The 17,815-nt window shown below is 43.0% G+C and overlaps 1 protein-coding gene across 2 annotated transcripts in view; it reads left to right on the forward strand.

Moving 5' to 3' along the window:
* prkn (parkin RBR E3 ubiquitin protein ligase) overlaps positions 1-17,815 on the forward strand; it is a 423,212-nt gene that overhangs the window by 163,322 nt on the left and 242,075 nt on the right. For both annotated transcript variants that reach the window (XM_007889436.2, XM_042332972.1), the window contains exon 4: positions 3,567-3,685. In XM_007889436.2, the coding sequence (XP_007887627.1) occupies positions 3,567-3,685 (119 nt within the window). The remainder of the gene's footprint in view (positions 1-3,566; positions 3,686-17,815) is intronic.

Consider the following 17,815-nt stretch of genomic DNA (forward strand, 5'->3'; position numbering starts at 1 on the left):
AGGGGCTTGAGAACAAAGATTGAGAACATTCGGCCCAACTGGTCTATGCTGGTGATTATGCTCCACATTGAGCCTCCTCCTGCCCTTCCTCAACTAAGCCTCAACCATAACCTTCTATTCCTTTCTCCCTCATGTATCTATCTAGCTTTCCCTTAAATACAGCTATGCTATTTGTCTCAACAACTGTTTGTGGGAGCATGTTCCACATTCCCACTACTCTCTGTGTGAAGAAATTTCTTCTAATTTCCCTATTTGATGTATGCGGATGACACCCAACTCTACCTTTCCTCCTCTACTCTCAACTCCACGACCACCGATGTCCTGACAGCTGCCTGTCCGACATCGAGTCCTGGACGAGAGACAACTTTCTTCAGCTCAACGTGCGAAAAACCGAGGCCCTCCTGATTGGTTTGCGTCAGCGCCTCCGCACCTCAGGCGCTGACACCATCAGCATCCAAGGCTGCACTCTCCACCTCTCAAAGCCGGTCAGGAACCTCGGCGTTTTGTTCGACCCTGAGCTGTCCTTTCTCCCTCACATCCGCACCACAACTGGCACCGCCTTCCATCACCTCCGAAACATCGCCAGACTACGGCATTACCTCACCCCTCACGCTGCTGAAACCCTGGTTCACGCCTTTGTCACCTCAAGGCTGGACTATGGGAACTCTCTCCTCGCCGCCTTCCCGCCACCTCCCTCCACAAGCTGCAGGTCATTCAGAACTCTGCAGCTCGTGTACTGTCCCGCACCAGGCTTCGGGACCACATCACTCCCACCCTCGCTCGCCTCCACTGGCTCCCCATCCCCCAGAGGATTGATTTCAAGATCCTCATCCTCACCTACAAGGCCATTCACGGCCTTGCTCCCTCCTACCTCTCCAACCTACTATCCCCCTACCTACCTGCCCGTACCCTCCGTTCCTCCGGCTCCGGTCTGCTCCACGTCCCCCGCCCCAATCGCCCTACCATCGGTGGTCGGGCCTTCAGCCTCTCAGCCCCGAGGCTCTGGAACTCTATCCCCCAGTGCCTTCGCCGCTTCCTCCCTCTCCTCCTTCAAGGCCGGTCTCAAAACCTTTCTCTTTGACCGAGCCTTCAGCTCCCCTCTCGACTCTCTTCCTCCTCCTCGCTCCCTCCCTTCCCTCCCCTCACCCTGACCATTTCCCCCCCTCTCGCTCCCTTCCCTCCCCTCACCCTGACCATTTCCCCCCTGCTCGGGTCATGACCCAACTGTGCAGCGCCTTGGGACGTCCTCCTGACGTGAAAGGCGCTTTATAAATGGAATCTTGTTGTTGTTGTTGTTGGTTGATCTATTGGTGACTATTTTATATTGATGGCCCCTGGTTTTGGTCTCCCCCACAAGTGGAAACATCTTCCCTATGTCTCCCCTATCAAAACCTTTCATCATTTTAAAGATCTCAATCAGGTCACCCCCTTACCCTCCTCTTTTCAAGAGAAGAGTCCAAGTATGTTCAGCCAATCCTGATAGGTATAACCTCTCAGTTCTTTAACATCTTAAAATGTCCAGTGAAATTTAGACAGATTTAAAGGAATCAGCCTCATAATTGCGCATACATTTGCATTATCCAACAGGCAAGTAATTTTTTTGTTTCACTACAGAATACCAGTAGCTGGTAATTAAGGGCTAATAAGTCTTACAATGACAGCAGTTAGCAAATATTGGAGCAATGTATCCAGTCTTTTTTTCACTGTGTTTTCATGAGTTTACCTGCAGATAAAGAGTAAATGTGCATTTTCATTGTGTAATGCCTGGGGGAATGTACTTTGGTATATTATTATTTGGTATATAATGAATGTGCAAGAGGCTACTGCACTGCACTCCTTTCTCCAACTAAGAGAATGGCACTGAAACCTGCTCCCAAACATACTCAGCGTTCCAAAAATAATAAAATAATCCTTGCATTTGATACATCGCCACATCTCATGATTAAATGTCTCAATTCTTCAAAGGATTTATTTCAAAGTGCAGCAACTATGTATTGATAGGCAAAATTGGATGTTTGTTTTATAGCATCCTTCATGCAGGAAATGTACATCCGACTTTCCAGTACACATGCACAACATTGTTGGTAGTTAAACTTAATTTCTAGCATTAGAAACACAGCAAAAGAGCTGCCTCATATTGCCTTGCCTCTCTTCTGGTATAAAGTGGGTATGGGAGAACCTATAGAGGAGAGATAAGGATGGGTTGAGATTCTTGTGGAGTATGACACTGGCACAGTTCAGTTGGGCCAAAAGGCCTGTGTCAGTGCTGTAGATTCTATGAAATAATTTGCTGATGATCTGTGGAAACTGGGAACTCATGAAAAATTTAACACATAAACTCACTCTGTGGAGAAGGCTTCAGTACACAAATGTGATTGAGCTGCTCCATCCAACACATCTCTTTACCTGCACGACAAAGAACCTTTGGTTCAGCAATTTTTGTGGTTCAGACAGATCAGATTATGAATTGAATTTCTTGGGTTTAATCCCCACTTGTGCCCATCTCACTCCATTCTCATTCTAAATGCCGCTCCTGCTGGGTAGTGAGTGCTTCAATTGTGCTTATACGTAATGATCAAAAGTAAGCACATAGGTTCTGCTTTGTAAAGGACAAGCATTCTGAAATATTTCCTTGCAGCCTTTTCAGAATTTCTAGCTGAATGCTGCAAAATGGATATTAATAGCCATGTGAAATGCTTTCTCCTCTCTAGTTTGCATTCATCTTATTGACTAAATGCACTCAGTATTTGGATTTTCATAGTGCTCAAATCTGAAAAGGCAACATTACTGATATCCAGCTTACAAAGATTTTCAAAAGTTGCAAAATCTAATCCTTTTTAAACTTTTTAAACTTTTAAACTGTGTCATTAACTAGTAAAGTGAGCTGATTTTTTAAATGAAACAGATTTGATTTCTTCCTGGTTTCCAGATTTCCCTAAAATATTATTTTCCTGTGACTTTGGTCAATTTGATTCTATAGCAGTCTTCCACAACTCTTGCTTTGTGCCTGTCTGATTGGAGTTATTTCAGGCAGGGTCCAAAATAGATTGCTGCGAAATAGCCCACCATTCTTAGGTTCAAGTGCTGATTTGCACCTATAAAAGATGATCATGGCTGTTCTACCCCTCCTCACTGATAGAACAGCCAAGATCAGGAACATACAACACAGAAAAGGCAAATGGCAACCCACATCCTACCCTCTGTTAGGAGTATATGGAGTCTAAAATGCATCATTCACAAACTGAAATCACAAGCTGGTGTTTTGCTTTTGGAGTTTCTTTCCAATTTTTCTCAGCCAAGATGAGGCCTGAAACATCTGGCAAACAATTAGGAAACAAAGAGGTGATCCCAAAATGGTCTTTGCCATTGCAATTGTAATTATTCTAGCAAATCCCATAATTCCATTCCTGAAGTGGAATTTGTCATTAGAGTCGTTATTTCCTATTGTGAATGTCCCTAGTTTGTTTTGTTCTGTATTTGGAATGAAGTTAGAAATTGAATAATTTCCTTGAATCTGCCTAATATTGAATAAGCAAATATTTTCAGTATCTAACTTTCTGTTTTAGGCTCAACACATTACAAAAGTTTTTACGTGTACTGCAAGAACTTGTGCAAAGCTATACAACCTGGCAAATTGAGGGTGCGATGCAGCAAGTGTCAGCAGGGGACCTTGACTTTAACCAGGGTAAGATTACGTTGCAGCAATATTTTATTGGTAAATGTGTATCCGCAATTATTATCTGTGGATTTCATATGTTGTTCTCCTCAGGAACTCTTTTTGGTTTTGCTGTTAAGAAATGCTTTGATTAGACACATGAAAGTTGTAACAGGTGATCACTATGCTTCCAAAGTAATACTGTGCAGAATTCCCAAAAGCTGTACTGTGGATTGGTGTTGCATTATTTGTATGCTTATGATCTGCCTCACATTGAATTGCTGATCTCAGGCATACTGCAGGAGGGTGGTAAACAACAGTGAAGCATCCTGAAACATTATAATAAGCTTCCTTAAATTGACAGTTGCCAACAAAGGCTTGAAGGAGGGCAAACTCAGATGTGGGTGGTGCTGAGTGCAGTGGTAAGACAGACAAATACCTTAAAAGGAAGCAGCCTCATCCTTAACAAATTAGTAAAATATTTTGTAACAAGATCTTAACATTATCAGTTTGTGGTACCCAAACTCATTTTTTATCAGTAGTTCATTTTTGACGCAATGCAATATTGTATTCCCAGTATAACATTTAAGATTTGAGGATGTGGGTTCATATCCCACCACTGCCAAAACTCCTAAGTAAGTTTTATATTCATATGTACATTCATATTGGTTTCTCAACATACGTTTGTCTTTGGTGGAAAGCAAACTTCCAGACAATATATTCTAAGATGCTGTAGATTCATCTTATTATTAATTATTAATTATGATTATTATTATTATTCAAAGAGAATTAAATAATGATTTAAAAACCAGAAATATAAAAGGAAATGAGGAAAAGGCAGGAAATGGGACTGAATGGATGGTTCTTCCCAAGACACACGATGGGCTGAATGGCCTCCTTGGGTAATGTACATTTCTACATTTGATTTTCAGCATTACTGAGAAGTCTAAAGTCATGGCAATAAACTAATGCCCCAAAACAAGAACAAACCAAAAAACCAAAAACTAAAGGTGCTAAAAAAGCAGGCAGTAGTGATTGTTATTTCCAACTCCCAAGTGGCACTTCTGTCATTATGCTACTCAATAATGCACCCTGCATCAACCAGTTGGTGCGATATAGGAGACCACGTTTGAAACCAGCAGTGCATTAACTAGGGCAGCAAAAAATTGTTGAATGCTTTTCCTGTGAGATACAACATGTACTTGAAATATTTGTGTACTTTAGTTCTAAGTAATTTGATAACTTATTAATTTTATGTATTTATATCCCTCTTATTGAGATTATAATATTATTTTCTCTTTTAATCATACACAATAAACCTCACTAAGATGATCAGTAAGAAACTTGTTCCAAGGTCTGTCTTTGTCAATCCTTCCGCCTTGCCCCCTCCCTCCCCATCTTCAATTCCTGCCTAAAGACCTTCCTTTTTGATCGTGCTTGCAGTCACCTCCTCCTTCCAATGGCAATGGTGCTGATCCATTGCACCACCCAATCCTCCACAGAAGATGTTTACAATACATATATAACAAAAGGAGTGGGCAAGATAAATGCATCTTTGGAACATGGTGGACATTTTGGGCATTATGCTTTCCAAAAGACAGTGATGCATTGTGATGAGAATGATTCCAGGACTTAATATCGACAGTATGGGGAGAGACTTGTAGAAAGGAACTGGTCATCATGAGAAGATTTAAATATCCCGATAAAAGATAACGTAGGTGTAAGCAGGTTATTTAATTTGAATTGTGAGCGCAAAACTAGAAGACACAATACAGTTTAAAGAGCCTCAAGTGACCCTCGAGATTTGAAAACCTCTCTCCTTTTAAATTAATTATTAGGAGGAATACACTAAAGGCCAAATATTTAATGCTAATTGACTGTTTTTTCAAAAACATTGGTTAAGCTGATACATGTAGATAGAGATGATAGAAACGCAGTGGAACGTGATGGTTCTTGAGTTACTGAGATGATAGAAAGGAACTGGTCATAAATTGTGTAGATCATTGCTATGCAAGGTTAGCTAGGTAATCCAGAGGTTCACTTTATTATCTTTGAAGGATGGGAGAAACTTTGCGAAACCTTCACTCAAGAGATTCAACTGGATAGATCTCATGATGATTGTATACAGATTAGCTCCCAGGCTGAGGAGGAGGTGAATCCCTTGTCATATAAAATAGTTGGAATTCCACAGTACTTGTAAACTGCAATTTTGTAGCTGTTTTCCCCTTATAGGCAAATACTTTGAACAGAAAGTACTCCCTCTAGATTTTACTCTCCTCCAACCAAGATGTTTTGCAGATTTCAAGACAGAATGAAATTCACGTTAATCCAAAAACAAGTAGCTGGTAATTTTACCGAGTACGATAGTATAGATTGTGTAATATATCAGCATGTTCTCTGTGGTCCTCATTAGTGTATTTTCAATGTATTCTCTGACAAGTAAAAAGACTAAGCTTTCTTAAAAAATGTTTCACAGCAAACTTATGTTTTGTTTGGATTTACCAGAGCCTTTAGAAATGATGATTGTATCTCTGTGTGCTGTAGAAAAGGGTTTTAGCTTAAGTGAGTGCTTATTGAATAAAAGAGCTTCACTTTGCACAAGCCTTGGGCACTGATGCATCTCTTGGCCCAAATAACATGCAGTGTAATTTCCTAGTGGTAGAAAAAGCGAAGCATCAGTCATATTCCTTTACTTAAAGGAATAAAAGTTATTTTGGTCTGAATAGGTGAGTAGTACCAGCTTCCTGAGTGACTGTTAAGCAGTGGAAAGTGTCAAGACTGCAGCGGAGTGACAAACTAGCTTTATCTAAAAGCTCGAAAGCCTATCTGTCAAACTGAATAAATGTAGACGCTGATGTACAATGTGGAAGGCTGAGCTGAAAATGACAGAATTTTACCAGAAAGCTCAGAGGATCTTATGTTTGGTGTGTATTTCACTGTCTAGGCTTACTTACTATATGAGCTGGGATTTACTTTTCCTCTTTTTATTCTTGCATGTTTTGTTTTTTCAGAACTAAATTGAGGAAATGATCAGGTAACAGTGCTGGAATCATAGTCCATATTAGCAGTGTCAATGGTGGAATTACTAATATTCCAATGGTACATCCCACAATCTTCCAGTTTTTGTAAATACAGATGACTATTTACTGATATATAATTTCAAACAGAGTAGCCCACCTACTGTGGGCTACTCTGCACTTGGATCCACACTTCAATGCATGGTTAACTAATAATGAACAGACTTGTTATGTCAGAGACACATTAATCCAACTCTCACAATAATATATCTGGAAAGAAGATCTCTTTGGAGAATTGTGCACAGAAGAGACTTTTGATTTTTTAAAACCCATAAACATGTCATTCATGTGAAGCATGACTTGAAACCACGCTGTGATTTAATAGACCATCAGAACATTCCCGAGCTAGTTTAACACCAGATGTTTTATAGCAATTTAATGTACCTGTAGGCACCATTCCTGAAAATATTAGATTTATGTTCCTTCTATATTATTCAAAATGGCCATTTGTTGGCTTCAGGAGGTTTGAATTCTTTGTTTTGTGCTATGAATGCTATAAAAGGAAGGTATTGACAGTACCCTCTTCAACTTTCTGACAAACTCCATATTTAATGTCCTTTCTCCATTTTGTAAACGTTCCTGGGAGAGCTATAAAACTCAATTTTTTATGTGGAAACTAGATAAAAGAGGACCTTTCTGAGAAGCACCTTCATTACATCGAGACTTGACTATGCAAACTCACTGCTTGTTGGCCTCCCCAACTCCTCCCTGCAGATTATCCAGAACTTTGCAGCCCGCGTCCTCTCTCGCACTAGGCTCCGCGACCCTATCACTCCCATCCTCGCCCAACTCCACTGGCTTCCCATCACACAGAGGATACAGTTCAAGATCCTGGTCCTCACCTTCAAAGCCCTCCACAGTCTTGCTCCCCCCTACCTCTCCGACCTCCTAACCCCCTACCATCCTGTTTGCTCCTTCCGCTCAGCGGACTCTGGCCTGCTTCACGTCCCCTGCCTTTCTCACCCCACTATCGGCGGACGGGCCTTCCACCACTCTGTCCCCACCCTCTGGAATTCCATCCCACAAGTCCCTCTGCCTTGCCCGCTCCCTCGCCACCTTCAAGACCCACCTCAAGACCCTCCTCTTCGACCGTGCTTTCGATTTCCCTGCCCTCCACCCTACCCCACCCTAACCTACAGCTTGGGTCCATAACTCTGTCTGTCCAGCGCCTTAGGACGTCCTCCTGACGTGAAAGGCGCGATACAAATGTAATTTTTTTGTTGTTGTTGTTTGTTGTTGGTAGGAATGTGGGCCTCCAGAGGCAGTGGAAAGCAACCAGGCTGAGCCTCAGTGTTAGAGGAATGAGGTTTGAGGAACAAGCTGGAACTCCAACTTTGAAAAGAAATCTCTATCAGAGGGACCTGATCAAAGTTTTAAATTATTAAATGGAACTATAATAATAATAATAAGACAAGACCGAAGCCATACTCTTTGGCTCTCGTCAACGTCTAAAATCTCACGTCTCTCACCTCCTCCACCTACCCGACCTCCCCTAAAACTCTCCGAAACCTACGCAACTTAGGCATCAGGTTCGACCCCCAATTATCCTTCCTCCCCTACATCCGGTCCCTCATCAGCACCGCTTTCTTCCACCTCCGACGCATCACCCGTCTCCGGCAATACCTCACTCCAAAAGCCGCTGCAACCCTGGTCCATGCCTTTGTCACCTCTCTGCTGGACTACTCTAACACCCTCCTCGCCGGTCTCCCATCCACTACCATCCATAAAATCCAAATCATTCAAAACTCTGCCGCTCACATTCTCACCTGCACGAAACTCCGCTCCCCGATCACCCCAGTCCTTGCCAGACTGCACTGGCTGCCTATACCAGAGAGGATCGATTTCAAGATCCTCACCCTCGTATTCAAGTCCCTGCACTCCTCTGCAACCCCCTACCTCTCTGACCTCTCTCCTCAAAACAGTACCCGTTGCCTTCGTTCCTCCGAGTCTGGCCTCCTCCTCATCCCCCGAGTCCTCCGCTCCACCCTCGGCAGCCGTGCCTTCAGCCACTATGCCCCGAGGCTCTGGAACTCCCTTCCTCACTCCCTTCGCCTCGCTCCCTCCCTTCCTATTTTCAGGTCTCTGCTGAAGACCTTTCTTTTCAACCGCACCTTTGGTCACCTTCCTCCCCATCCCCCTGGCTCGGCCCCGGGATCCGTTACTGTAAAGCGCTCTGAGACACCGTCCGGCGTGGAGGGCGCTCTATAAATCCAAGTTGTTGTTGTTGTTGTTGTAATCCTTGCATTTGATATAGCACCTTATCACATCTTTGAGATGTCTCAAAGTGCTTCACAGAATATACTGTAAAGTAAATTGACTATATATTTTGTGGGTGAAAAGTGGCAGCCAATTGCGCACAGCAGTGTTCCACAAACAGTCGTGGATTGAAGTGACCAATTTTATTTTTATTCTTTTGAAGGAATTATTACTGATAAAGTAAGCCCTGAACAGTACTTTCAGATATGCTAAGGCAACAGGACAAGAGGGTACAGGTTCAGGTTAGTGAAGAGCAATTTTAGGACCAGCACCAGGAAGCATTTCCTTGCATAGAGCATAATCAACAGCTGAACAGGTTACCAGTGAGGGGATTTTGAGGCCAGGGAACTGGGAAGATGGATAGGTTGGAAATTTTGGACAGACAAGATGAAATGAGCCAAAGGTCTATTTCATCCAAACCTCACTTGTGATCTGTTTATTGATTTGTAAAAGTTTTGTGTTCACAGGACCGTGAACTTGTTTTGGATAAAATGCCGAGGTCTTGTTTATGCTAATGGCTGAAAAAGTGATATTTTTTCTCCATCATTATAATAGTGTTACAAAATTGCTATTTTTAATAATTTGTACAAAGTACCCACAATGACGTGCTTTGTAGCATGCTGGTTTAATTGATATCAATGTTCACCAAAAATTACGTCATTCTAGCTACATGACATAGAGAGGCATCACCAGTAAGAATAATGTTTTCAGGAACACGGTTGACAGCCTGTGAATTACCAACCTCAGATTGCTGATGTGATTACCTTTAGATGCAGGGCTGGACTACCAGTGGATGTTTATAGAGCACTTCAGGCAGAGAGGAGTTAAGCAAACAATTTATATATTTTTACATTTAGCCAAGCAGTAATTTATGGCAACCATCTGTCAGTTTACATTTACTGTAAAACAGAATCAAAGCTCTTTGGCTCCACTGGTACCACTGACGAAGGATAGTCTGAATTTTAAGTGTATGCAAAGTAAATAGTGCAATATTTCTGTCAGCAGACAGAATCTTTCCTGAACATCTGGTGCTCAGCTATTGCTGCATATTGCTGGTCCCTCTTGACTTGACATTTTTCAATGATGTAGCTTCAACTTGGATAACGTTTCTTACACTTTTAAAGCTTTACACTATATGTTTTACAAGCCCCTCCTGGCCTAAATCCCATCTTATTCCCTTTGGATACTGTAGATCTATGGATGAGATGTCAAGACCTATGGGAGGACAATGCATTACACCTGACAAAAGAGCCTTAGAAACTGAACCTGGGCCAAATCCACAACTGGGTTTTGAGTCTAGAGCCAAATCCATTGTGTGATATAATGGCCTGCTCCAGAGCTAAACAATAATAACAAAAATAACAACTGTAGAATATATAGATGGGCAACATGTTGTTATTATGAAGTAATAATGACTTCCACAATAATAGTCTGTTTTGCAAGATGTTGATTATTATTAACTGCTGAGTTTAAGATCCTTGTCCACACTTTTAAAGCTCTCCACACTCTTGCTACCTCTGCGACCTGCTAAAATCTTATCTACCTTCCTGCTCCCTTCGCTTGTCAGGCACTTTCCTGCTCAATGTTGCCCCCCCAGTTCCACCACTGACAGTCTGATCTTCAGCCTTTCTGCCACTATCCTTTGGAACTCCATCCCGAGGTATCTTTGCCTTGCCCCCCCTCCGCCGCCCCCCAGCTTCCTTCAAGGCCTGTCTCAAGACCTTAGGTCATCAGCCTCCCATCTTCACTCCCTTTGCCCTTCAGCACTCTTGATTCCAAACCCCCAGCTTGGGTGCAAACCCTTGACTGTCCAGCATCTTGGGATGTTCTCCTGACGTGAAATGCAATCTGTTGTTGTTGTTGAAGTATATGAGAATTGTTAATGTATTAATCTATGATTAACTCACCGAACCAGTGCACACGCTTGGTGTCTGGTTCGACTCTCAGTTCTCCTTTCTTGATCACATCTGACGCCTGACCAAAACTGCTTTTCTTCACCTCTGCCACAGTGACTGCCTTATCCCCTACCGCACATCAAATGCCATTGAAACCCTCTTCAGTTTCGATGGCCTTGCCCCCTCCTACCTCTCTGACCTGCTGACTCCCTACCAACCTGCCCGCTCCCTCCATTCAGCGGGCACTGGTCTGTTCCATGTCTCCCTCCCGACCCACACTACCATCGGTGACCGGGCTTTCAGCCTCTCTGCCTCCACACTCTGGAACTCCATCCCACGGTCCCTTCGCCTCACTTCCCTTGCCTCCTTCAAGGCCAATCTCAAGACCCTTCTCTTCGATCGTGCCTTTGGTCGTCCTCCCACCTCTCTGTCTTCCCTCACCCCTTACACCACCCCTCCCCCATGCTCGGGCCCCGACACCTGACAGTTCAGCTCTTTGGGACATCCTCCCGACGTGAAAGGCGCTCTATAAATGTATTTTTGATGTTGTTGTTGTTGTTGCCTGGGCTTTTCAACTGAAATCCCTGCTAGTCTCCCTGGCTGTACCATCTATAAACTTCGGCTTATCCAAAATACTACTACCTGCATCATCATCCACACCAAACTCAGCAGGCAATTCACTCCAGTCCTCACCAGGCTCCGTTGTCACCTAGCAAATTGATTTCAAGATCCTCACCTATATATGCCTTCACGCCCTAGCACACTCCCTACACTCGACTAATAATTTTTTGTTGTCCTTTCAGTGCCATCATCAGTGGGTAAGACTTCAGATACTAAGCCCCTAACCTCTGGAACTCTCTCCGCTAGTTCCTGGTCTCACCCCTTTATGTGTTTAGATTCTACTTGAAACCTACTTCTTTGATCGTGTGTGCGATCATCTCCACCTTCCTCCCTCCTCTATCCTCTGCTTGGCATCTGACTCTTTCCATAGGGCATTATAAAATGCATGTTGCTGTCAGTGGTGGTGGTAGTGATAACAGTGCAGGGTTTTGATGTTTATGGTGAATACCCTCTTTGCCCTACCATAATCAGGAATAGACCATTGAAATGGTTAAATTGTGTGATATGTGCAGATATTTGCACATGACAAATAGCGATAATACCCTGAAAGACTTTGGCAAGTGCAGAGAATTTACATTTATTGTATTCTGTGGTCATGGTATTGCACCATATTTTGTACCGGGATCCTGGTTAACTGGAGTAGAACTGGATGTGTTCCAGGTTCTATGCAATCGAGGTCAGTTGAACAATAGCATCATGAATTCTCAGCTTTGCAGATGGTATTTTTTTAAAAAAATACACAATATTAGATTTCAATTATACATTACAGTTCCCATCTCTTCCTTCACATGCAGCTGAGAACTTAAAACAAAGGAACTTTTATGATTAGTTTTGAAAAAATGCCACAAGGATACAGATGGCCAAATAGTCACACAGCCCAGTATGAAGTGTACTCCTATACATTCCTGCAGATAGGTACTGTGGGATCCATTTGTCTTATTCAGTTTACCTTTATGAATTTTAATATCCGTAACTGATAGAAAAGGAAAGTGCATTTCAAATCAGGAAAGTTGTCATTCATGTTGAAAATGTGATTTGCTTTGACGCATTGTTATTTAATCTCTGAGATGCCATCCTGCGGGAAAGGTAATATATAAATGCAAGTTGTTGTTGTGATTGGCACTTGTTCAAAATGCAGTGCTTTAAGCTGCATAAAAGATGTACGCTGCATACCTCAGAAAAAAAGCCTCACGGCAGTAATATATCTCTGTCCAGCTTTCTTGATCATGGCTCATTTGGAACTCATTTACATTGAACCAGTGAGAGGTCAGCCACGAGAGGCAGGACCAAACATAAGGGGCAGAATAAGTGCCAGAAATTTCTTTTGTGGGAACCCACCCTGAAAAAATTGTACAAATTTGTCGATGACAAAACTAATTTTTAAATATTGTGAAAGTAAGTCAGGAAAGATCTTAAAACCCTAAGTGACACAGGGTGTTATAATGGGATTGCTCAGTACTATCAATACAAAGCCTATAAATCTGGAGTGTTACACAGTGTGAAAATACACCTTACTCATTTTGGCTATTGTATTGATATATTAGTTAGCTTTTCTGGTCATAATATGTCTGCACTGGGATGGGATTAAAAATTGTTTCACATAAAATAGCTTTTTAGGCATATTTTATATATTTGTATTTATAAAGAATTAAATTCCTCTTGTGAAACGAAACATTATGATACATGCGTATATTAGGATGAAAATAATATGTATATTTTTAATCACTGCAGCAATGGAAAGACTAAACAAAAGTAGCGTTGGGAGGAAGTATGAACTGTGATTGCAGTATGGTTAAGAAAGTTGCAAACATGAAGCAACATGTGTGCTTTTGCACTGCCATATTATGTAAATATCCTAGATGTTAAGGTTACAATCATGGCAAATATAACGTGATCATTGCCTAAAGTTCAGTATCTTAATAGGTTTGCTACTTTATATTTTTATTAAAGATCCCTTGATCTGCATAATGATAAAAATAGGAATAGTGTTTCGTTCTTAATGAAGGAGAAGAATGGTACCTCTAAGTGTTGTGTTTTATAGCAGGAAACAAACTCTTTTTGTCATGTAAATCTGCATTAGTCTCCTCTAATACAGTAACTGACAGAGTTTAAGCCAATCCTGATTATCAGTGAATGTGTGCCTTTAGAACAGGAAACACAACTTCAAATACATTGAAATCTAAAGAGATTAAAGAGCTGGTTTGTTTGTGCTGATTTTATCCTGACTGATCTTTATTTGGAACATCTGGCAATTCACATGAAACATCTCAAGTCCTGTCACTCCTGTTTGTTGCAAACATTGTTTGAGGTAATTGGGGATTAAATTGTTTTTGATTTTTTAGAGCTAGTAAATATTGTTCATAGTTTGCCTCAGCACTGATTCCATTCAAAGGATCTTTTAAATTCTTATTGATTTCTCTATTCCGACCTTCTCCAGATGGTTGGGCAACTTCTTTGGTGTTGTGAACGTCACTGCATTTGCCATTTCTTGCCACTCAGTAATCTGTCAGTGATCAGTGTAAGATAATATTTGAGCAAAATGGGTGGATCTGTGCCAGATTTTTATTCCTTCTATGATGGAAGGTTTGGCTTTTACAGTTTCATGTCTCCCACTCGATCTGCTCCACCCAGGGTGGGCAAACTGTGAGCCGTTCTGCCAATGTGCTGGAACTCCATCCCAGAGTCTCTCCAGTCTGCTCTCTCCCTCCATACCTTAAAGCCCACCTACAGTCTTTTTTGACCGTGCTTTTGGCAACACAGGGAAAACAAACCTTAAAGAGAAGGATCTTAAAACACACACTAGCTTGGGCTCCCAGTCAGCCGTGTGAAACATTTTGTGAGGTCCTCCCAATGTGAAAATATAAATTGTTGTGTTGGTTACATGATACTTCATCTAGCAGTCCAATTATAGCAAGCAAGGTGGACAGACGAGCAATCCAGTGACTCCAACTCTTGACCAGTCTACAAAGCCAACAACTTTCATTTATAGAGTGCTGTTCAACAAATGTCTAGGTAACGAGTAAATCAAAGACATGGTCAAAGAGGTTTGTTTTTAAAGCATTTTGAAGAAATTCCACTTGGGTCCAGATTTTCTATTTATGTAGCAATTCCCTCATCCCTCAAAAATATATTTCATTTTGCGAATGCACCAATTATTTTTAAAATTACTTCTTCCCTTACAGAGCTGAATAATAAACTTCTTTGTAACTTAATTACCAGTTGCCAAAACCCTGTAGTTCCTTTTGAAATGTAACTACTGTACTTTGTTCTTGAAAAAATTGCTTCTCACAACAATTTGGTACCATCTGTAAAAAGGTAAGCATTCTAATTTGCTTTCAAGTATTTCTAGGTTCCCTGGATTTTGTACTTATTGCACTGCCTTTTAATTTCTTAGCCTCCTGCACTTTTCCCTCTCTTTATACTTTTTTGTTTTAAAATCCTTCTCTTTAAGGAAGTTTTCCCTGTGTTGCCATATTGTTCTGACCCGCGTAAAGCTTCTCTTTAAATAATAATATTACTGAATGGATCCGACCAAATGTAAAGATGCTTAAAAACATCACTTGTCAAATCATTCCTGGTTTTATTTCAACTCAATATTTCCCTCTTTGCAATTATTAATCTCTGCATACAAGATGCAATAGCAACAGCAACAAAATTACATTTGTCTTGCGCCTTTCATGTCAGGAGGACGTCCCAAGGCACTGGACAGACAGAGTTATGAACCTGAGCTGGGGGCCGGGGTGGGGGAGGGTGGAGGGCAGGGGGGGAAGTGGGGAGATCGAAAGCACAGTTGAAGAGGAGGGTCTTGAGGTGGGTCTTGAAGGGGGTGAGACGGAGGGACTGCGGGATGGAGTTCCAGAGGGTGGATGCAGAGTGGCGGAAGACCCGCCCGCCAATAGTAGGACCAGCCAGGCGGGGACGTGAAGCAGGCCGGAGCCCGCTGAGCGGAGTGAGCGAACAGGGTGTTAGGGGTTTAGGAGATCGGAGGAGAGGTAGGGGAGAGCAAGACTGTGGAGGGCTTTGAAGGTGAGGACCAGGATCTTGAACTGTATCCTCTGTGTGATGGGAAGCGGAGTTGGGCAAGGATGAGGGTGATAGGGTCGCGGAGCCTAGTGCGGCAGAGGACATGGGCTGCAGAGTTCTGGATGATCTGCAGCCTGTGGAGGGAGGAGTTGGGGAGGCCGACAAGCAGTGAGTTTGTGTAGTCAAGCCTCAAAGTAATGAAAGCATGTTTGAGGGTTTCGGTGGCCTGCGGTGGGAGACAGTGTCGGAGCCGGGCAATGTTGCGGAGGTGGGGGAAGGCAGAGCGGGTCATGGCACAGATGTGGGGTAGAAAGGATAGTTGAGGGTCAAACAAGACCCGAAGGTTCTGGACTGGCTTAGCAAGGTGGAGTGTGGAACCGTGGATGGTGATGCTGTCAGCGCCTGAGGTGAGGAGGTGCTGATGGAAGCCAATCAGGAGAGCTTCGGTCTTGTTGACGTTCAACTGAAGAAAGTTAGCTTTTATCTAGGACTTGATTTCTGACATTCTGTCAGGACAGCAGTGGTCCTGGAGTCAAGGGTGGAGGCAGAGAGGTAGAGTTAGCTGTCATCCGCATACATGTGGAAGTTGACCCCATGCCTGCGGATGATGTCACCAAGAGGGAGCATGTAAATATTGAAGAGAAGGCGACCAAGGACAGAGCCCTGAGGAACACCGCACGAGACAGTGCAGTGGCTAGAGGAGAAGCCGTTTGAGGAGATGAAGTGCAGAGCAGGTACGATCTGAACTAGTCAAGGACCAGCGCCATGGATATTGAGGTGAGAGGAGTGGCGGTGGATGAGGATAGAATGGTCAACAGTGTCGAAAGCAGCAGAGAGGTCAAGGAGAATGAGGAGGCAGAGGGAGCCCTGGGAGCAGATGGACAGAATGTCATTTGTCACTTTGACCAGAGCTGTTTCTGTGCTGTTGCCGGCACGGAAGCCCTATTGGAGGGGTTTGAGAAGGGAGTGGCGGGAGAGGAAGGAGCGAAGCTGAGAAGCAACAACTTGTTCCAGGACCTTGGAGAGGAAGGGGAGGTTGGAGATGGGGCGGTAGTTAGGGAGTAGAGAAGGGTCCAGGGAGGGTTTTTTACGGATAGAAGTGATGACAGCGTTTTTTAATGGGGTGGGAACAGTACCAGAGGACAGGGAGAGGTTGACGATGTTAGTGAGTAGAGGGGCAAGGAGATGAAGCTGGGAGATAAGGAGAGGGGTAGGGATGTGGTCGAGGGGGCAGGTGGTGGGTTTCATACGGGTTATGGTGGTGATGAGAGAGGTCGAGAATACAGGTTCAAAGGTGTGGAGGGAGGGATGGGTAGGGGCCAGGGTGGGAGGAGGAGATGGGGAGGGGATAGCAGATGCAGTGGCAGAGGCAGCTGAGCGGATTCCCTCGACTTTGCAACAGTACAATGATTTCAGTTAAAATGGCAGGTCCGTTCTTGTGCTTCTTTTGATCATTTGCTGCCTACATAATACTTATTAAAGTATTTGATGCAGACATTAAACAAAGATTAATAATAATAATAATAATTCTTGAATTTGATATAGCGCTTTTCACGTCGGGAGGATGTCCCAAAGCGCTTCACAGAATATACTGTAAAGTGAACTGACTGTATATTTGTGGGCGAACGCGGCAGCCAATTGCGCACAGCAATGTCCCACAAACAGTCGTAGATTGAAAATGACCAATTTATTATTGTTTTTGGTTTTTGGAGGGATTAGTATTAGGCGGGTGGAGTAAGGAAACTTGCCCAAGGTTTTGCCCTGCTTGGAATTGAACCCAGGTGTCTCGCTCGCAAAGCGAGTGGTCTACCCACTGAGCTACAGGATTCCGAATTAAATGTATTTTGTAAATGAGGAAGCCTTGTAGTACACATTGCAGTGGTGCCTGGGCAATCATTCAAATAATTGAAGCAGTAAAGATTTATGTTTTGAGATTTACTGAAAAAAACCATGTTAAATTTCACTGTGCATTTATATCAGTCGGGCAGGCAAGCGTTCCCGAAAGAGAGGGGCTGAAGAATCCCAGACTTTAGCCTTGTCTGACAGGTATGAAATATTGGCAACCTGCGTGGACAAGGAAATCTGCGAGGAAGACGGGCAAACTGATCCCAACACCCCTGTGCAGGAGGTTAAAAATGTAATTCTTATTGGGGATGAGACAGTCAGGAGGACTGATACAGTTTTCTGTAGCCGTAGCAGGGAGACAAGAAGACTCTGTTGTCTTCTTGGGGCCAGGGTGAAGGATGTCACCGCCGGGCTGGAGATAAATTTGAGGCATGAGGGAGAGG

This window comes from Callorhinchus milii, unplaced genomic scaffold (genome assembly GCF_018977255.1).
Source record: "Callorhinchus milii isolate IMCB2004 unplaced genomic scaffold, IMCB_Cmil_1.0 Scaffold3, whole genome shotgun sequence".
In the NCBI taxonomy this organism is placed as follows: Eukaryota; Metazoa; Chordata; class Chondrichthyes; order Chimaeriformes; family Callorhinchidae; genus Callorhinchus; species Callorhinchus milii.